This window comes from Struthio camelus, chromosome 15 (assembly GCF_040807025.1).
Source record: "Struthio camelus isolate bStrCam1 chromosome 15, bStrCam1.hap1, whole genome shotgun sequence".
Lineage (NCBI taxonomy): Eukaryota > Metazoa > Chordata > Aves > Struthioniformes > Struthionidae > Struthio > Struthio camelus.
Window position 1 is genome coordinate 3831669 of NC_090956.1, and position 19647 is coordinate 3851315.

At 71.4% G+C, this 19647-nt stretch overlaps 2 protein-coding genes across 9 annotated transcripts in view; one reads left to right on the forward strand and one right to left on the reverse strand.

Annotated features, from left to right (window-relative positions):
- The first annotated feature begins 1325 nt into the window (after nt 1-1325).
- SREBF1 (sterol regulatory element binding transcription factor 1) lies at nt 1326-15693 on the forward strand. 4 transcript variants are annotated; one of them, XM_068907786.1, is made up of 19 exons: nt 1326-1508; nt 2909-3166; nt 7264-7662; nt 7903-8072; nt 8148-8273; nt 8396-8614; nt 8815-8929; nt 9045-9256; nt 9341-9545; nt 10279-10463; nt 11116-11377; nt 11473-11639; nt 11751-11919; nt 12006-12114; nt 12204-12566; nt 12770-12932; nt 13235-13420; nt 13490-13601; nt 13864-15693. In XM_068907786.1, exons 2-19 carry the CDS (start codon nt 3040-3042, stop codon nt 14085-14087), a joined length of 3513 nt encoding a protein of 1170 aa, XP_068763887.1. In that variant the 5' UTR covers nt 1326-1508; nt 2909-3039; the 3' UTR covers nt 14088-15693. The 4 variants fall into 4 exon arrangements, with proteins under 4 accessions (XP_068763887.1, XP_068763888.1, XP_068763885.1 ...); XM_068907787.1 differs by lacking the exon at nt 1326-1508 and having other exon boundaries at nt 2787-3166; nt 12204-12313; nt 12434-12566; XM_068907785.1 differs by lacking the exons at nt 1326-1508; nt 2909-3166 and adding an exon at nt 3971-4626 and having other exon boundaries at nt 12204-12313; nt 12434-12566.
- RAI1 (retinoic acid induced 1) overlaps nt 15602-19647 on the reverse strand; it is a 68286-nt gene continuing 64240 nt past the window's right edge. For 4 of the 5 annotated variants that reach the window (XM_068907780.1, XM_068907783.1, XM_068907781.1 and 1 more), the window contains 3 exons: nt 18616-18709; nt 18337-18386; nt 15602-17955 (listed from right to left, as the gene is read on the reverse strand). In XM_068907780.1, coding sequence (XP_068763881.1) covers nt 17941-17955; nt 18337-18386; nt 18616-18709 — 159 coding nt within the window. In that variant the 3' untranslated portion in view covers nt 15602-17940. The remainder of the gene's footprint in view (nt 17956-18336; nt 18387-18615; nt 18710-19647) is intronic. The other variant, XR_011134614.1, reaches the window with a different exon arrangement.

The window sequence follows — 19647 nt, forward strand, 5'->3', positions numbered from 1 at the left end:
ACACAAAAAGCACTAGGTCAACCATTTGCCAAACAGCAAGCGCCGCGCGCTGGAAAGGACGCCGGAACAGGGGTCGGCTGCCTTGCACGGGGCTGTGCCGCGCCGCGCGCCGCGAAGCGCCGCACAGGCGGTGCCCTGGATGGCGGCGGTGGTCAGTTTGAGACCCCCAGTTTGAATCCCGGTGCAGATAGGAGGTGACCACACATGCAGTTGTCTTTTCCCTCCTACCCCAGGGCTGAGCCTTGAGCCGGGACAGCCCAGGATGCCCGAGTGCTGCAGTTCCCGGCTGTGTATTTACTGAAGCCGTAGCTCAGGAAGGGATAGTTGGTGGCGCAGAGTTACAAGTAGCGAAGGAGAGAAGAGGGCTTGGATCTCTCTGCAACACATTAATGATTAACACTGCACTCTGCTGTAGCAAAACAAAACTCCAAAGCACGAGGGATGCTGAAGGCCAGGACTGGGGAGCATTAGCCCAAACAGCACGGCTGTTCTCAGCACGGGGTGAAGATGTGCTGGCAGGTAGCGAGTGTGCCGGGGCTCACAGCCAGCTGGACAGAGCATCTGCGAGAGCCGGCACGATCGGAGCGAGAGGGAGCTGGTAGGACGGGGATGCTCCTTGCAGCTGTCTCAGGGCGGCAGCAGGCACGTCCGCAGAGCCTCGCGCTGCCGCCTGCGACGCTCCCAGCCCGTGGCCAGCCCTACGCCGGCGCCCGAGCCCGCTGCAAGCAGCGCGAGCCTGCCCGGCTGGCTCCGCGTCCAGCGCCGGCCGTCTCCGGGCCGGTTTGTTTTCTGTCTCTTCCCTGCGGTTTCCTCCCACCCTATGCTCAGGAAAAATGTCTCAGCGACTCCGAAGCGACCACGTGGCCCCGCTGGCCGATCCCCGGAGGAGCGGCATGATGTAATCGTGGGCCCTGAGCCGTGATGCAGGATCACTCCACTGCGGGCCGCGGCGCTTATTGGCTGCGGCGCGCTGGTTCTACAGGCGGGGTTTTCCCTGCCCGCCACCCCGCTTCCCCCGGGGCGCCCCACCCCGCGTGGCATCCATTGGCCACCCAATCCATCCCTGCCCACGGGTGGCCGGCCGTGTTGCTTAACCGTCCTTCCCCATGGTGCGCAGGATGTTATTTGTTTGCTTTGGTCCCCTGGACCGCAGCAGAGCACCGTGCGCAGGGCCCCGGGGCGCGCGTGCCCCCCGCCCCGGCTCGGGGGGAGGGATGGGGATGGGGAAGGCACCTTGCACGCTCCCGCTCCGGCCGCCCCTTGCTCCCTGCCTGGCGCGAAAAGAAAGCCGTGTTTATGTGCGTGTGTGTGTTTTCCCCTCCCATGTCTCACGGGGGCAGGCTGTGCTGCAGGTCTTGCGTGTGGGTTATTAAAGGCGTGTGACCCCCGTATTCACGCAAGGCTGCTTTACGCTCCTCGCGGGGACGCGACACCATCCATTGCCCCACCGCGGCGCTCCAAAACCCGGCTGGAAGCCGGCCTCATCCCTCTGCGGTGCGCTGCCCACAGTAAGTGCCTTCCCGCAAGAGAAGGGAAACCTCCTGCTGTCGTGCAGCCCGACTGTTCCCCAGGGAGCTTAGAAGACGGCGGGTGAGAGCACACAGCCCCCTGCACAGCCCCAGGCCGGCTGTACCGTCGCTGGCCTCGATGCTTTTGCGGGATATGCGCCCACAGCTCTGTCCAGAGCCCCGTGCGCGCGCCGGGCGCTCTGTCCGCGGCCTCCTACGAGCTGCTCCAAGGCCTGTCCCGGGGATGCCGCCCCCATTGAAGACCTGCAGCCTCCCCCTAAAAGGTTCGAAGCCTGAGGGGAGAGGTTTTTTTTGGTGCACCCAATATTAATTAATGCACAGGTAGCTTTAGGTTGCGTTTGGTGGTGCAGAAGAGGAGTGGGTGAACTTTTTTTGGGGGGAGGGGGATGTTGCAGTGCATTTTCTTTTCCCAAATTGCTCCTGATGGGAACACAAGACACCCAGCTCTGCAGGGTCTGGCAGCCCCGGCTCAGCCCAACGTGAGCCCCCCCGGCTGAGCCCCAGTTCCTGCGCCTCGTGGGCAGCAGCCGGGCTGACCCTGAAGCCACCAGCGGTTTTCCCAGTTCCCAGTGACAATTCGCCTCCTTGGTGGCCCAGGGGCTGGAGGCACCGAGGCTGCCGAGCGCCAGGAGGCTGCGTGGGCTCGGCTGGGGCTCGGAGGGCAGCAATGGCCCTTTGGTGCCTGCTGCTGGTCCCTAAGGGAGGCCAGGGGGGTCTCGGGCTCCCCAGCGAGGCTGCAGGGGAAGGCTGTGGTCAGGTGCCGGTGCAGGACATGCTCCAGAGCTGGGGCACGGGGACAATCCCCCTGCACAGGGAAGGGGGACAGACCGCACATCTGTCTTCCCAGGGAAAGCAGATGTTCTCAGCCCGTCCGCTGCCCCGGGGAATTGCAGGAGCCCTGAGACAGGACGTGCTGGGCCAACCTCACCCTGGCACGGGGCCGCTGAAAGGTGCTGGGGGGCTTCTGCAGGCTCCTTCGCCCCTCTTCCCCCCTAAGGCTGGCCCTCCAGCCTGCTTCCACCTCCGCCTCTCCGCCCAAACCGGGCCTAGGCGGTATTTAGCGCCCAGCCCGAGTATTTGGTGCCTGCCCCGGGGGGTGCCGCCTGCCCCGGGGGATGATGCGCAGCCCGGGGGATGGAGGCGCCTCGCTCCCTGCCGGGCTCGGGGCCGGGGCCGGGGCCGGGGCCGGGGCGGGGTGTCCTCCGCGGGGCGGGCCGAGGCGGTGGGCCCGCCTCTCGCCTCCGCCTCGCCTCCCCTGCCCGGTATCAGGTTTGGGCACGGTCCGCGGGCGCAACTTCGCGGTTAATTCCCCCTCCTCTCTTTTTTTTTTTTTTTTTGGTTTGGTTTGGTTTGGTTTTCCTCTCTCTCCGCCGTACCAGAACCGGCCATGGCGCAGGGGGCGGCGGGCGGGCGGCCCGGGCGGTCCCGCCGCTCCTAGAGCCGCAGCCGGAGGCAGCCGCAGCCCCGGCCCGAGCCGCCGCCGCCGCCGGGGCCCGTGAGCGCCGCCGGGATGAGCGCCCTCGCCTTCGACGACGCGGCCCTGGACGGGCTGGCGCCGGCCCTGGACGGGCTGGCGCCGGCCCTCGGCCTCGCTGGAACCAGCGACATCGACACGGCGCTGCTCAGCGACATCGACGGTGCGTCCAGCCCCGCGGCGCCGGCGGCACCGGGAGCGGGGCCGGGGGGGCAGCGGGGGCCGGCGCGGTGCGTGGTCAGCGCTGGGCGCATGGCCGGGGAGCGGGCTCGGGCCGCCGACCGGGGGGCACCGGGCAAGGTGCATCGGCGGGTCCCGGTGCAGCCGGGCTCGGTGCGTGGCCGGGGCTGGAGGGGCCCCGCTCGGTGCATGGTCGGGGAGCGGGGACGGGGCCCCCGCTCGGTGCATAATTGGGAGGCGGCTCGGTGCCTGGCCGCGGCTGGGGTGGGGGCTGAGCTTGGGGGACCCGGAGTCGGTGCAAAGCCGGGTGGACCGGGCTCGGTGTGTGACCGGGGGGCTCGGTACATGGCCAGGGCCGGGGGGCAGCGGGCTCGGTGCACGGCCGCCGGGGCTCCGTGCGCGGCCGGGGCGGGGGGGGGGGGCTTGGTGCAAGGCCCGGGGGGGCTCGGAGCAAGGCCGGGGAGGGGGATCCACGGCGGGTGCTTGCAGGGGAGGGGGGGGCCAGCACAGAGCCCCCCCCCCCCCCGGGGCTAGGGTCCCCCCCCCGCCCCCGGTGCCGGGGCAGCCCCGGCGGGGCCCCCCCAGCCGCAGCACTGTGTCGCCTCTAGCCCCGCCCCGCCTGACGTCAGCCGCGGGGTTACTCCCGGTCGTTCCCTCCAGGACGCCTGGGCTCCCCGGGCCGCCTGCCCGGGCTTGGGGGGGGGGGGCATGGGCAGGGGGAGGTGTCCGGGCCGGGGCTGTGCGGCCGATCCCCCTGGAGGCCGAGACCCCCGACGGCGAGGGGAGGGGGCCAAGGAGGGCTGGGGGGGCCGCAGCCCCGCCGCCGAGCACCCCTCGCGTCCCCTGCCCCACGCGGGCTCCCCGCGCAGCCCGGCGATGGCGGGGGACAGGCGGGTGGCGATGGCACCCAGAGCCGCCGCCAGCAGAGCCACCCGCTTCCAGCCGCCGAGGCCCCGGCTGCCTCGCCGGTGCCTTTAGGCCAAGCTCAGGGTTAGCGCGACTTAAGCAAGAGATGAGTTTCGGGGGCCGGAGCCCGCCAGGGCCGCGGGCGGAGGATGCCCGGGCGGCCGGCGAGGCCGGGCAGCGCGCGGCCCCCTTCCCGGGCAGCTGCGGCGGCGATGCCCAGCAGCTTGCAGGAGCAGCGCCCGCCGGGAGCCCTGCCTGCTCTCGGGGCCGGGGCTGCGGTGACCTCGCAGGGCGGGAAGCTCAGAAGAAACACAAACTCCGGTGGGCGACAAGGGGCGAACTTCAGCTTTGCGGATCGTCGGCCGGCGCAGCGTCTTCCGAAGGGAAGTAGCAGGTGCCGTCTCTCGGTGTCCGCGCGTGGCCCTGGCTCCCAGGTTGGGCTCGGGGACGGAAGCGCTTTGCCCGCCGCTTGCAGGCGGGTCGTGCAGCCGGAGGCGGGCTGGAGCCCTCTCTGCCCTCGCTGGACCCAAAGCAGGGGTGAGCCGGCGCGCCGGGTCACGCTGCGCAGCCAGGAGGGGTCACAACCGCCCCCCTTTCCTGGCCGGAAGGTCCAGGAGGGGTCGGGTAGAGAGCGGGCGCGATCGGCCCATCGGGGCGAGGGTGTCCCGCCGCGGAGGCTTGTTCGCCCCCCTGGAGAGGGGCGATTTTGCAGGCGGAAGGGGTGTGCTGTTTGTGCGGAGGACTTTCTGGAGAATACCTGTACGGGGCGGGTATGGAGACCGCGAGCTTCGCAGCCCGGCCCCGTGCAGCAGGCAGCCCCCCAGGCTCTGCCTCGTGCTTTTGCAGCGCAGCCCGGGAGCAGCGAGGGGAGACGTCACCCTTTCCTTACGCCCCGTTTGTGGGGCTGCCGCCGGGCAAACGGCCCGGAGGAGGGTGCCGAGCGGCCCCGGGGTCTGCGAAGCCGCGGCCGGCCCCGCGTGGGGCCTGGGGACCCCTCCAGCCGAAGGGATTTTGCAGCTTCCCGGGGGCCGAAGCAGCGAGGCTCAGGGCAGCGTGGCGGGGACCGCGGCGAGCGTGGTGTCGCGGCACGCGGGCGCTCCTGCCCGTCCCCACGCGGGGAGCCCCGAATCTGGGAGCTGCAGCCCGTCCGCGCGGGGACGGGCAGGAGCACCCGCGGGACGCACGTGGTGTCCACGCTCGTCGCTGTCCCGGAGCCGGGCAGCACCCGGGGACGATGCTGCCTGAGTGCCCGGAGCAGCTGCGCTGGGAGGGAGCCGGCGCGGCGGCATATAAATATCCTGGCGGATGCCTCGCGCCCTGGAGAGCTGCGGAGGGCAGGAGGAAGAGGAGGGCCGGGACGGCAGGATGGGGTCCTGCCAGCGGCAGGGCGCGAGGTGGCCCACCGCCACGGCCACCCGCTTTGCTCACGTCCTCAGCAGCCAGCGTAGTTTCCTCCCGTGCCCCCCCGCGGCACCGGGACGTGCTGCTCCGGCACGCGGCCCTGGGGATGCTCGGGGGCCAGCTGAGCCGGGGGGGGTGGGCTGGGTGCCCTCCGGGGTGCCACCGGCCGGGTCCTCTGCGCGGCAGGGCCGTGAAGGGTGCGCTGGGGGGACGCTGGTGAGGGCGGTGGGCTCAGACCCCCCCCCGCGGGACCACCAGCCGGGCTCCGGCCACACTCGGCAGGTAGATCTGGGGGGGGATGCGGGGATGCGCCAGCTCCGTCACATCCCGCTCCAGCGTCGGCGGGGCCGGCCGGGGGCGCGCGGGGGGCTCTGCCGGCTGCCCCGGCGTGGGGCCGGCAGCAGTGCCGAGCGGCACGTAGGTCGGCGCGCCGAGACGCCCCGCGGCCGGTTCCCGCTCCTCCCTGCTCTCTGGCACCGCTCGGCCGGACGGGCTCCCGCGGAAGCACCCGGTGGCGGATGCAAAAGGGGAGGTGGGCGGTGAGCCCGCTCGTTAGCTAACGAAGGGGTTAACGGAGCCTGACCTAGAGTTACCGCGGGCCGGGGTTACGGCAGGATGCCCGCGAGTAACCCGGCGGGTGCACCTTGGCGCTGCCGCGGGGCCGTCTGGGGCGGCGGGCGGCGATTGGCGGAGGCGCATCACCCCACGGCCGGCCCCGCTCCAGCCCTGGCGCGGCCGCCCCGGGGAGGGCCCCGCGGCCGGCGGCCACCGCGTGCCTCGCCGGGAGCCCCGCGGGCTGCTGCACCCGCTGGGGGGTGGGGGGGGGCCGGGGCGCGCTCTCGAAGGTCCCCCCCCTGCCCTCCCTCGCCCGGCGCCGCGGGACCCCTCGGTGGGGCGACACCGAGCCCAGCGACGTTTAACCCCGGGGTGGGGGGCGAACCAGCCGGGCGCGGGGGGTCCGGCGCGTCCCGAAGGTGCCGCCGCTCTGCCCCGGCCCCCTGCCCGGCTCTAGGGGCGGTTTGGGGGCTGGCGGGGGGGTGCGGTACAGAATGAACGAACGAGCTGGGGCAGCCCAGCCCCCCCCCCGCCTCGTCCCCGAAACCAGGCTGAGATCGGCCCTGCCGCCCGGGTACAACAACCTCCGAGCAGCCGCGGTCCGACCCCCGCCGCCCGCCCGTTGCCAGCTCCGTGCCTCAGTTTCCCCGCTGGTGGCGGGACGGCGAGGACTGGGACACAGCGGCTGCCTGGGCTTTTGGGGATAGGTGTTTTGCCCCAGGGAGAGCCTCTGGGGTTTGGGGGGGACCGCGGCGCCGGGGAGCAAAGCGGGCAGGGGAGGTTGATGCCGTGTCCCCCCGCTCCGGGCCGTTCGCCTCCCCGCCGGCGCGGGCGGACGTGGCCGGGCTGGAGCGCACGTCCCCGGCCAGGCGCTGCGGGACCGGGTCCTCGCGGCGGGGCTGCGGGTTTGGGGTGCTTCACGTCACCGCCGTCCTGCCTGGCTGCTGCTCCCACCTGCCCGCTCCCTGCTGGCGCCGGGAGGCCCCTAAAGCGGGGGGGGACCCACGCGACCCTCTCCTGTCCCCCCGGTCTGGGCCCTGCCGAGCATCTCCTGCTCCGGGCGCCTGCTCTGGGGCAGTTGCAGTTGCAATGGTGGGGGGGGGCCGATGCCTGCTTAGGGGTGCTGAGCTGGGGCTGAGCACCCTGGAGGTGGCGCCGGGTGCTCTGCGGGGCCCCGACCCTGACGGCGCCGGCGGGGTTGGGGGGGCTCTCTTGCAGAGATGCTCCAGCTGATCAACGCGCCGGACGGTGACTTCTCGGGGCTGTTCGACTCGCCGTTCGGCGCCGCCGACGTGCCCCCCAGCCTGCCCTCCGCCCCGGGCGCCCTCGGCACCTACCCGGGGCCCAGCAAGCCGCCCGCCGCGGCCCCCGCCGCCGCCGCCACTGCCATGTACCCGGGGCCGCCGGGGCTGGCCCCCTTCGCCCCGCAGGCGCCGGCCCCGCTGCTGCCGGCGCCCAGCCAGCCGCCGGCCCTGGGGGGCGTCAAGGAGGAGCCCGCCGCGGCCAGCGTGCAGCCCCCGGCCGGCGTCGTGCTGGCGCCCAGCTTCGTGCCCGCGTCCCCCGGCCAGTTCAGCCCCCAGCCCTTGGTGGGCTACCAGACCCAGCACGGCTTTGCCGGTGAGGACGGGACGCCGGGGTGATGGAGGGGGGGGATCGAGGAGGTGCTGGGGTTTGTTTAGGGCATGGTGGGGTGGGGGGGTCACCTCCCAGCTGCAGCCGTCGCCGGGCTCGTGCCAGCGCTGGGGGGGCTCGTGCCAGCGCTGGGGGAAGGAAAAGCAACTCGCTGGTGCTGGGGGAGGACCTGCAGCCGCGGGGCACGCGTGTGCCCGCTGACGCCGTCCTCTGCCCCGTGCCCAGCCGCGCAGCCCGGGGGCGCCGGGCAGAGCCTGCACGGCCCCCCGGCCGCCCCGCCGCCCATCCAGCCCGTCGCCCTGCCCGGCCCCGCGCAGAGCACGGCCTCCCCGCCGCTGCTGGCCCCCGCCACCGCCGCCCCCCAGCCCGTCTCGCCCCACATCCAGCCGGTGCCGGTAAGCCGAGGGCCGGGGGAGGCGGGCGCCGGCGGTGCCGCGGCGCCGGCCCCGCTCAACCCCGCCGTCCCCCAGGTGCTGCTGCAGCCCCATTTCATCAAGGCGGACTCCCTGCTGCTGACGGCCGTCAAGACGGACGCCGGCAGCGCCAAGAGCTCCCTCGCCGCCGCCGGCGGGCAGGCGGCCCCGCTGCAGGTGCCGGTAGGTGCCGCCGCGCGGGGTTGGGCCATGCCGGAGGCAGGGATGGGGCAAGAGCCCGGTGGGTGCCCAGCCCGGGGTCCTGGGTGCCGACGCGGCGTCGCCCGCCGTCCCCGTCCCCGCAGGCGCTGGTGAGCGGCGGGACCATCCTGGCCACGGTGCCGCTGGTGGTGGACGCCGACAAGCTGCCCATCAACCGGCTGGCGCCCAGCGGGAAGCCGGCGCTGGTGCAGAGCAAGGGGGAGAAGCGCACGGCGCACAACGCCATCGAGAAGCGCTACCGCTCCTCCATCAACGACAAGATCGTGGAGCTCAAGGACCTGGTGGTGGGCACGGAGGCCAAGGTGGGAGCCCGTCCAGCCGGGGACGCCGGGGCTGGGAGCCTGGCGCGGCGCCTCCGGGCGTTTGCTGCGGGGAGGGTCCGGGCATCCCGCGCGCGTTGCCACGGTTGGAGATCGGGGCGGGTGAGAACGGAGCCGCCGGGTCCGGGCAGGTCGGGGGTGGCCGGGGCTGGGGCTGAGCCGTCTCTCCCCTCCGGCGGCAGCTGAACAAGTCGGCGATCCTGAGGAAGGCGATCGAGTACATCCGCTTCCTGCAGCAGAGCAACCAGAAGCTGAAGCAGGAGAACCTCACCCTCAAGATGGCCATGCAGAAGAACAGTGAGTGCTGGGGCACAAGTGAAGCGAGCTGGGCAGGTCTCAGCCAGGTGGTGGCGGGTGGAGGCGCGAGCTGCCACGGCTGGGGCCCCCCCTCAGCCCGCTCTGCTCCCCCCAGAGTCCCTCAAGGACCTGGTGGCTTCCTGCGGCAGCGGGGCCAAGGCAGAGGCGCCCATGGAGGTGGTGAAGGCGGAGGTGATGGAGATGCTGACGCCGCCGCCCTCGGACGTGGGCTCGCCGTCCCACAGCAGCCCCCTCTCGCTCTGCGGTGGCAGCAGCACCAGCAGCAGCGACTCGGAGCCCGACAGCCCCCTCTTCGAGGACACCAAGGTGGGTGGCACGGGGGTGGCACGGGGCTCCCCGGGGCCGCCGGCGGGCGGGCTGCTGCGGGGCTGACGGTGGCTCTGCCCGCAGGTCAAGCAGGAGCCCCCGCCGCCCTCGCCCGGCACCCAGGGCATGCTGGACCGCTCCCGCATGGCCCTCTGCACCTTCGTCTTCCTCTGCCTCTCCTTCAACCCGCTGGCCTCCCTGCTCCGGAGCGCCGGGACCCCGGCCCCCGCGGAGACCTCCAGCACCACCGGCCCCGGCAGGAGCATCATGGCTGAGCCGGGCCCCAGGGGTGAGCATGGGGCTGGGCTGGAGGCTATTGGGATGGAGGTTGTCAGGATGGGTGCAAGGTAGAGGCCATTGGGGTGGTTGCAAGGGGAGGTCATCGGGGAGGAGGCAGGTCGTGTCGGTAGGGGCTGGAAGCTGGCGGGTGGGTGCGGGGTGGAGGCCATGGGCAGGGAGGCCATCTGGGCAGGCACAGGGTGGAGGCTGTCAGGACAGAGGCCATTGGGATGGAGGCTATTGGGGGTGGCCATGATGGTGGAGGCCATAGGGGTGGAGGCTGTTGGGAGGTGGGCATGAGGTGGAGGCTGTTGGGGCTGGAGGCCATGTGGGGTGGAGGCTGTTGGGAGGTGGGCATGAGGGGGAGGCTGTTGGGGCTAGAGGCTTTTGGGGTGGGCATGAGGTGGAGGCCATGATGGTGGAGGCTGTTGGGGCTGGAGGCCCTGTGGGGTGGAGGCTGTTGGGAGGTGGGCATGAGGTAGAGGCTGTTGGGGCTGGAGGCCCTGTGGGGTGGAGGCTGTTGGGAGGTGGGCATGAGGTGGAGGCCATGATGGTGGAGGCCATGGGGGGAGTAGAGGCCATGGGGAATGCAGGCTCTTGGGGGTGGGAGGCCGTGGAGATGGAAGCTGTTGGGGGTGAAGGCCACAGTGCTGGAGGCTGTTGGGGGTGGAGGCCGTCGGGGCGGGTGCCAGGCGGCCGCGGCGCCGCGCCGTGGCTCAGCACCCCCTGGCCCCCGCGCCCAGAGGAGCCCTGGGGGTGGTCGCAGTGGCTCTGGCCCACCCTCGTCTTCTGGCTGCTGAACGTGGCGGTGGTGCTGGGCGCCGTGGTCCGGCTCTTCGTCTACGGCGAGCCCGTCACCCGCCCCCACTCGGAGCCCTCCGTGCTCTTCTGGAGGCACCGCCGCCAGGCGGACCTCGACCTCGCCCGGGTAAGCCCCGCCCCCTGGGTAGCATGGCCCCGCCCCTCCACCCAGCATGGCCCTGCCCACACCCACCTTCCCCTAAGGGTGACCCCACCCCTCCTGCTCTGGCCCCGTCCCCTCCACCTCACCTATCTCCACCAACCACTTTACCCGCCCATTCAAGCTAATCCTGGCCCCGCCCGTCTGCCCTGGCCCCGCCCATCTGCCCTGGCCCCGCCCTACCCTCTACTACATATATTGAGCACACCCATCTGACCCAGCCCCGCCCCCTCTACTGAGATTAGCCACACCCACATGTCATGGCCACACCCCTTATTTGACTGGCCACGCCCAACCGTTCTGCCTGGATTAGCCCCACCCACTCGACCTGGCCCCGCCCCTTTAACTTGGATTAGCCTCACCCACCTGCCCTGTTTCACCTCACCCTGCCCTAGCCCCACCCCCTGTCTGATTAGCCCCGCCCACCCACCTTGGCCCCACCCCATCGAAGATCAGCCCTGCCCAGCTCACCTACCCTGGCCCCCCCTCCTCCACCCCTGGCCACGCCCCCACTAGCCCTGGCCCCACCCTCCTGGAACAACCCCACCCCCTCTCCCTTGAATGGCCCCGCCCCTTTCCCTGGCCCCGCCCCCCCGGCCCCGCTGACGGCCCCTCGCAGGGGGACTTTGCGCAGGCGGCCCAGCACCTGTGGACGGCGCTGCGGGCGCTGGGGCGGCCCCTGCCCGCCTCGCACGGCGACCTGGCCTGCAGCCTGCTCTGGAGCCTGCTGCGGCACCTGCTGCAGCGCCTCTGGGTGGGCCGCTGGCTGGCCGCCCGGGCCGGGGGGCTGCGCCGCGACCCGCCGCCCGCCGCCCACGTCCGCCAGAGCGCCCGCGACGCCGCCATGGCCTACCACCGCCTCCACCAGCTCCACCTCGCCGGTAGGCCCCGGGGTTGTCGGGGGGAGGCCGCCGGCCTCGCCGCCCCCCCCCCCCCCCCCCCAACCCTTGCCTGAGCCGCCGCCATCTTCTTGCAGGCAAGCACGCCGGCGGGCACCTGCTGGCCGTCAACCTGGCGCTGAGCGCCGTCAACCTGGCCGAGTGCGCCGGCGACGCCGTCTCGGTGGCCGCGCTGGCCGAGATCTACGTGGCGGCCGCCCTGCGCGTCAAGGCCAGCCTCCACCGCTGCTTCCACTTCCTGGCGGTGAGCGCCTCCCCACCACCCCCACTGTCCCCTTCCCCCCCCCCCCCGGCCACCACCCCCTCGGCTGACCACCCACCCACCCCCCCCCCCTCGCCCCGGCTCTGCCCGCAGCGCCCCTTCCTCTGCAGCGCCCGGCGCGTGGCCCTCTCGCACAGCGGCGCCGTGCCCCCCGCCATGCAGTGGCTCTGCCACCCCTTGGGCCACCGCTTCTTCGTCGACGGCGACTGGGTGGTCAAGGGCGCCCCCAGGGAGAGCGTCTACAGCTCCGCCAGCAACCCAGGTATTCCCCGCCGCCCCCACCACCGCCACCCCCCGGCGCCCCCCCACCCCGGCCTGCGCCCCCTCACGGCCTCCTCTCGGCCCCAGTGGACCCCCTGGCGCAGGTGACCCAGCTCTTCCGCGAGCACCTCCTGGAGAAGGCGCTGCGCTGCGTGGCCATGCCCGAGCCCCGCCGGCCCGCGGCCCGCGGAGAGGGGTGAGTACCCGCGCGCGGGCTCCCCGCGTCCTCCGCCGGGGCCGGGGGCTGGCCTCGCTCACGGTGCCTCCTCGTGCCCGCTCCGGCAGGCAGTTCTCCGACGCCCTGGAGTACCTGCAGCTGCTCAACGGCTGCTCCGACGCCAGCGGCGCGCCGGGCCCCGCGCCCTCCATCAGCTCCGGCTTGGCGGCCGTCACAGGTGAGGCCGGCACGGGGACGGGCGCGCCGCGGCGTGGGGAGCAGGGCGCTGCTGGGCGACGCGTGGGGCACGCCGTGGGGCTGATGGGCGCCACGCTCCCCTGTCCCTCCCGCCCGGCAGGCACCGACCCCGTGTCCAAGTGGTGGGCGGCCGTCATTGGCACAGTTATTCACTGGCTGCAGGGAGACGAAGAGGGGGCCGAACGCCTCTACCCGCTGGTGGAGACCATGCCCCGGGCGCTGCAGAGCTCTGAGTGAGTCCTGGGGGGAGCCGGGGACGGCGCAGGGGACAGCTCGTCACACCCCTCCCTCCTTTTTGAGGACGGACGGGGCCTCCGTTGGGGGTTGGCACAGCCCCTGTTAACGTGTTGGGGGCACCTATGACTCAGGATGGGCCGGGGAGGGGAGCAGCTGGCCCGGCGAGGGCTCCGCCGTGACCGTCTCTCCCCCCGCGCAGGAAGCCCCTGCCCCGCGCCGCCCTGCACTCCTTCAAGGCCGTCCGGGCCATGCTGAGCAAGCAGGACGGCAGCCAGGCCAGCCTGAGCCAGTGCGAGAAAGCCAGCGGCTACCTGCGGGAGAGCCTGGACTTCAGCAGCCCTGCCAAGGCCACCATCGACAAGGTGAGGCGGCGGGGGGTGGCCGGGCCACGAAAGGCAGCCAGCTCTGGGGGCGGCGCGCACGGCCCTCGCGGCAGGCGTCCCCCTGGCCCTCGCGGGGGTGCATTGTAGTTGCATTGCATGTGTCAGACTCGGAGTGCAATGCCCCTGCCATGCAGCCCGGCGGGGGCCCAGCGCAGCACCGCCTGCCCGCGGGGGCCTCGCTGCAGCCCCCCCAGGCACGGCCCGTCCTTGCCGCCGGGGCGCCCCTGCCCGCCGCCGCGCGGCCGTGCCCGCTCACCGGAGCCCGTCTCTCGCCCTGCCAGGCGGCCCAGCTCCTCTTCTGTGACCTGCTCCTCGTCACCCGCACCAACCTGTGGCAGCAGCAGATGAGCGTGAGCCAGCAGCTCAGCTGCGTCTACCAGGCGTCCGCCCTCGAGCTCCGGGGCTTCCAGCAAGACCTCAGCAGCCTGCGGCGCCTGGCGCAGACCTTCCGGCCCGCCATGCGTAGGGTGAGCTGCCACCCCTGCGGGTCCCCCCTGCCCAGAGTGCCCAGGCCCTCACTGTCCCTCCCCTCCCAGGTGTTCCTGCATGAAGCCACCGCCAGGCTGATGGCCCGGGCCAGCCCCACGCGGACCCACCAGCTGCTGGATCGCAGCCTGCGGAGGAGAGGGGTGCAGGGCAGCAAAGCAGGTGAGTTAAGGGTGCGTCCCTGGGTGGTGCATCCCTTGGGGGCACCTTGGTCCCCACTAGCACCAGCCCAGCCCCACGGGCTGCTGAGGGGCTTCCTGCCCGACCCCTGCCCACGGTTTGCTGCTGGCAGTTGGCATCTGCTCCGGGGTGGGGGCAAACGCAGCCTCATGGAGGCTCCGGAGCCGAAGGGATGGTCGGTGGTGTCTGTGCACCCTTGGGGCTGAGCGCTGCCCGCTGACGCCTGCTCTCTGCCCCCTCGCAGCCGGCGAGCCGGAGAGCCACCCCACGCCGCGGGAGCACGCCGAGGCCCTGCTGCTGGCCTGCTGTTACCTGCCGCCGAGCTTCCTGTCCGCCCCGGGCCAGCGCGTGGGCATGCTGGCCGAGGCCGCCCGCACCCTGGAGAAGCTGGGCGACAAACGGACGCTGCACGATTGCCAGCAGATGATTATCAAGTTGGGCAGCGGCACCACGGTCACGTCCGGCTAGCAGGGGAGACAGGCGCGCGCCATTTCCCCCCGCCTTCCCCACCCCAGCTCCGCGCGCGGCTCGGGGGCACGGCCCACAGCCGCTGGCTGGGATGGGGCACGGAGGGCTGCACTCGCTGGCCCCGTCGCACTGCGAGGTGTCGGCAGGTAGTGGGGAGGTGAGTGCCTCAGTTTCCCCTGGGGACGAGACCCCTCTGCGGGACGGTGTTGGGTGGTTTTTAAGGTGGTGGCGGAGCTGCGTGGGTTGGGCTGATGGAGAGGCAGGGTGATGTCTTCTCCCACCGCCCCAAGCTGGGGTAGGGGCTCCTGGGGCCTGCAGCACCCAGCCCTAAGGCAGCATCGTGGCCTCCCCATGCCGTCCGTGGGGCAGCCAAGTGCAGGAGCCCCTCGCCTGCCCCAGGCGGGCTCAGACACCCCGTGGCTCTGTCCCCAGGCCTGGCCCTGTCCCCAGCCCTGCTGGGTGACGGGACATGGGGACCTCTAGTGACACCATCACAGTATTGCATGGCACAAGGACACTTGTCCAGCCTTGTCCGGGTGTCCTCCATACCCCATCCAGAGCCCCCGGCACAGGCTCGGCCCCCTCCTCACCCCACTCCGCAGGCGCCAGGCCTGCTCCGGCTTGCCGTACCCTCGCCCCCTCCGTGGGGGTCCCCGCTACTGGGACGAGGGGACTGGGCCACCTTGGTGTTGCCCCCATCTGCACGGGGCAGAGGGAGGAGGTTTTTACCCCGCAGTGGCAGCTAAGGGCCCTCTCCAAGATGGTCCCTGTGATGGATAAGGCTCCCCCCCCCCCAGCTTGTCCCTCCCTGACACCAGCACTGACCAGTCCCCCCAGTCCGGAGATGCCACCAGCCTGCGGGGCCGAGCGTCAGCGCCAGGCGCCTGGCGGTGCGGGGGCTCGGCGGGGGGCGGCGCGGCGGGCCGGGGGGGTGCCCCGTCCCCTCGCTCCCCGCGGGCCCAGGCCCTGCAGCTGCACGCCCGCCTTGTACATACCCCCCGTGCCCCTGCCCCTGTGCCTGCCTTGCCTTTTTAAATGGTATTTTCATAGTTGGAGAGTTTTGTACAGACAATTAAAGCCAATTATTTATACCGGTGTGTGCTGGATTGTGGGGTGGGGGGGGGAAACGGAGCTGGGAAGAGGCACGGAGCCCACTGGGGGTGCAGGGACCCCCTGGTGCCGGCTGGGCATCCCTGGCTGTGGTTCCTGCCCAACCCTGTGCAGGGGAGGGAGAGTGGGGATGATTTTTGGGGGGGGGGGGGGGGAAGGGGCACATTGCTCAGCACCCTCGCCCAGGGCGCTGGGGGGGGCCAAACTCACCCTCCCTGCCCCCCAGGATGCCGGCGGGGGCTGGAGGTGCCCCCCCCCCATCTCGCCCTCTCGGGGAGGGGGGGTGTCTGTGCACCCCCTGCCCCAGGGCAGGGCGCCCTTGGGGCCGCCCGGCACCCCGGGGCGAAGGGCCGCGTGGCCCCCGCGCCCGCAGCAGAAACACAGGCCACGACCAGGGCGCCACGTACTTCCAAAACAATCGTTGTATCTTTATTGACGCTCTGAATGCAATGACCTGTTTTTTACTCTTAAGGAAAATAAACATCTTTTAGAAACAGCTTGTTACACACAATCTTCAGTGTGAAGCAATATACTAATAAGAACACTAGTCTTAACATTTACAGTCTTCATATATATTATATATATGTATATGTATACATATATATACACTATATAATGAGGCAATATATAATACACACGGTTTACCATTTTACAGTCATATGTACAAGATGTCACTAAAAATAGCCAGATTTCAGGCAACACTGCCAGGGACACCGAGAGCAGCTTCTTTTTTTTTTTTTGTCAATTAATTATTTTTATTATGCTGTCTTTCCTTTGTGTGTGTGAGTGTGTGTGCGTGTGTGTTTTTGCTCCCGTGTCCGAGGCAAGCTGCTGCAACGACAGACATTTCTCGGCCAGCAATCCTGGCGGGCGAGGGCTGGGGGGGCCGGGGGCGCGGGGAAGGATGCCGCGCGGCGCGGCTGCCCGCGTGCTTACGGCGGGTTGCAGCAGCCCGCGCTGGCTGGGGGGGCGCAGGGGGCTTTGCAGCTGGCTCCCCTGCCCGTTTGCAGGGTGTAATTTGGGGTTGATTCGCCCCTTCCCCCTGGCGCGAGCCAGGGTGATGGTTCGGTGGTGCGGGGCAGGGTGGGAAATCCCTAACCCAAGCACCGGCCGGGTTGAGCCCAGCGCCTCCGAGCCGGCCGGGAAGGGATGCAAAAGCCAAAGGAGCAAAGCGAACCTTGCGCCTGGGCAGCGGGCGAAGGCCAGCGCCTCCTCCGTCCCCTCCCGGGGCATCCCGCCGGGACGGGGCGGCTGAGGACGGGATGCTCGGCGCGGCAGAGCAGGACGAGGCATCACCCCAGCCAGCCCGGCCGGCGCGGGAGGACGGAGCAGCAGGGCGGGCGCCAAGGATGCAGGAGGGAAAACGGGAGCTGGGAAAGCCCGAGGCGAAGCCGCCAGCGCCGGCCGGCCAAGCCGGACGCCCGGCGGCGGGACGCAGCAGGCCCGTGGGGACACGCGAGCCCGCGCAGGGCTGCCTGCAGCCGGGCCAGCCGGGGGGGGCTCCGCACCGGAGCAGGGAGCGGGGAGTTGGGGGGGGGGAAGGCAGGGTGGGCACGGTGCAGAGAGAGACAGGAGATGATGGAAGATCGACCCCCCCCCCAAAAAAAGAAAAAAAGAAAAAAAAAAGCAAAGTGGTGTGTCAAACAGCAGGCCGTTGTTTGTTGGGTTTTTTTTTTGTCTTTTTTTTTGTCTTTTTGTTTTTTTTTTTTAAACTCTTCTCCGTCGCGCACATATATACAGACAGACACCATGAGGTTTGCTGAAGGCAACATCTCAGATCAGATCAGTGTGAGATATGGAGACCTGGGACCCGCCGGGGCGGGGGGGACCAGCGGTTCCAGAGTAAGACAACGTTGTCGGGACCCCTTGTACACGGTACCCCCCCCGCCCGCCCGCCCCCCCCCCGCCCCGTCCCCATTCCCCCCCCCCCCCGCCCGCCCCGTCCCCTCACCCCTGTGCAGCTAACGTAGTCCTGGAACAGAGTCTCTTGTGTTTTGCCGTGCACGTGTGACGAGCGCCGGCCGGGACCGCGGCTCCCGTCCCGTCCCGTCCCGTCCCGTCCCGTCCCGTCCCGCCGGGTCCTGCGGGCATCGCGCCCCCCGCCCCGGCCGCTCCCGGCCCTCGCCGCCCTGCCTGGCTCCGCATCCCGGGGGCAAATCCAGGCCAGGTTTTTGCCAGGGCCGGGCCCCGGGGCGGGATGCCAGCAGAGCCTGGGCGGGGGGAAACCTGGAGCTGGATTTCTCTGCCCACCTGGACCGCCTCTGGGGAGAGGCCAGAGGAGGGGCAAGGAGAAAACCTGGAAGTGGATATCCTGCCCGCCCGGACCGGCTCTGGGGGGAGGCGGGGAGGAGGACGCGGAACCGGAGTTCTGTGCCCACCTGGATCGGCTCTGGGTACTGTTTCCTGGCGGTCAGGAGAGCCCGGAGCTGGATTTCTGCACCCGTCCGGATCGGCTCTGGGTAGAGTTCCTCCAAGCAGTTGAATGGAAAGCCCGGAGCTGGATCTCCCATGCCCCTGGAGCGGCTCCGGGGCACAACGGTGGGGCAGAAGCGGCCCGGGGGGGCTCCGCGGGCGCCCTCGGCCCAGGTCGGCAGGGTGGCCCGGGGCGGGGGCAGGCGGGCGGGCGACGGCGGCTCCGGCCGCGTGGGCTGCCTCCTCCCGCGGCGCTGGCGCTCCGTCGGCGGCGGGGCGCGCACCCACGGCGCCCCACGCCTGGGGGACGCCGGCGCTGCCCGGCGGGCCGCTACACCGGCTGCCTCTGCGGAAAAAGGGATGCGGCGTCAGACCGGAGGGGCAGGGGGCCGGAGCGGCGAGCGGGCGCCCAGGGGTCACTCGCGCCACGGCGGGCTGCCAGCAGGCTCAGCCCCACGGCTGCGCCGAGACCCCCAGCCTCGGGGTCCCGGGCACCACGAGAGGGCAGCAAGCCTTACGCCGTGCCAACGGAGCTTCCCCACCGGATGTATTTTTTTCCCCCAGCCCGGCTGGCCGTGGCTCTGCAGGGGCTCTGCGGCGGCTTCGGCCTCCTGGGGTCCCCGGCCGGCATCCCAGCGAGGATGCTTCCCCATCCCCAGGGGATGCAAAGCGGGTTTTTTTTTGGGAGGGGGGGGTGCGGGGCTGCGGCGGTGGGGTCAGGACTTACCTTATGTTTGGGACATTTCAGAGAGAAGCTCTCTTCGGTTAATAAGCAACCTGCGAGGAGAGGAGAAGGCCGGGGTCAGGGGAGCGCAGCCACGCCGGGCGGCCGGAGCACAGCATCGTCCCCAGCCCCGGGAGCGCGCAGCCGCCCGGTCCCCGTCACCCCCCCCCGTCCCGCTCCCCCGTCCTCCCTTGCCACCCTCCGGACGAGCGACGCCGTTCGCACGACGGCATCAGCTGAGACCGGCCAAACTCAGGCCAGGGACCGGCGCGGCGGGCTCACCGGCGTCGACGGCGCAGGCGTAGTGGTAGGCGTGGGGACAGCCCTTCTGGCAGCAGCCCACGCTGGCTCCCGCTTGCTGGCAACTCGAGCACTTCTGCAGGCGCGCGCCCGCCGTCGGCAGCAGCCACGGAGGCACGGAGAGAGACAGAGAGAGCCCGTGAGCGCCCCGCGCGACAGCCAAATCCCCCTGCCGCCGCCGCCCGGCCGGTGGGTGACCCCCCCCCCCACCGCCCCACGGCGCTCCCCGTCCCGGGGAGAGGGCAGCGTCCCGCGGGCGGCCCGGCACGACGGACCCTCGTCGGAGACGCCGAGCAGCCGCGGCGGCGTCAGCCCTCTCCTTGCACAGCCGCTGGCCGGCCAGCCACCCGGCTCCTCCCCGGCAGCTAAAACGCGGCGTGCCCGTGCCGGGGGGGGGGGGGGGCCGGAGGGGACGCCGCGTCCCCAGGAGCGCTGCGCCCTCGGGCTGCAAGGGCCCGAGCTCCTTCCCCTGTCACCCCTTGCTCCAAAAAGCTATTGAAGTGACGACGACGTTGTGGCGGTAACGGGTCCCAGCAGGAGCCCGCTGCCCTGCTCCGTGGGTCGTGGCCGCGGCCACCCACGGGGAGCGCCGGGGCCTGCAGAAAGACGGGGGGCGGCGGGGGAGCCTGCCCGCTGCCCCGCTGCGAGCCCGTCCCTTCGCCGGAGCGGGGCAAGCGCCGAGGTCAGGGCTCCCAGCGGCGTCATCCCTACCTGGGTCGCTCCCTCTGCCCTTGCTCCTCGGCTCGGCTCAGCGGCGGGGCAGGGCCATCGCCTCCCTTCCCCAGCCGCCCATCACCGTGGCATCCAGCCACGCAGCACCCCCCCCCCCACCTTTCCCTCTCCCGCCCTGCCTTTGCCAGCGGGTTGCCCGCGCCGCTCGGTGTCCCCGCGGTCCCGGCGTCCCCAGGGAGGCGGGGAAGGGACCCCCCCCCGACCCCGGCCACCGTCCCGCAACGTAACGGCGCTCCTGCGGCTGAAAGGGCAGGTTTTGGACGCAGCAGCCCAAAGGGCGGC

Coding starts and splice junctions, on each gene's coding strand:
- SREBF1 (XM_068907784.1), top strand. CDS start 4,239: ATGCCCGGGCGGCCGGCGAGGCCGGGCAGCGCGCGGCCCCCTTCCCGG. Junction 8,930..9,044: donor GATGGCCATGCAGAAGAACA/GTGAGTGCTGGG, acceptor TGCTCCCCCCAG/AGTCCCTCAAGGACCTGGTG. Junction 11,378..11,472: donor CCACCAGCTCCACCTCGCCG/GTAGGCCCCGGG, acceptor ATCTTCTTGCAG/GCAAGCACGCCGGCGGGCAC.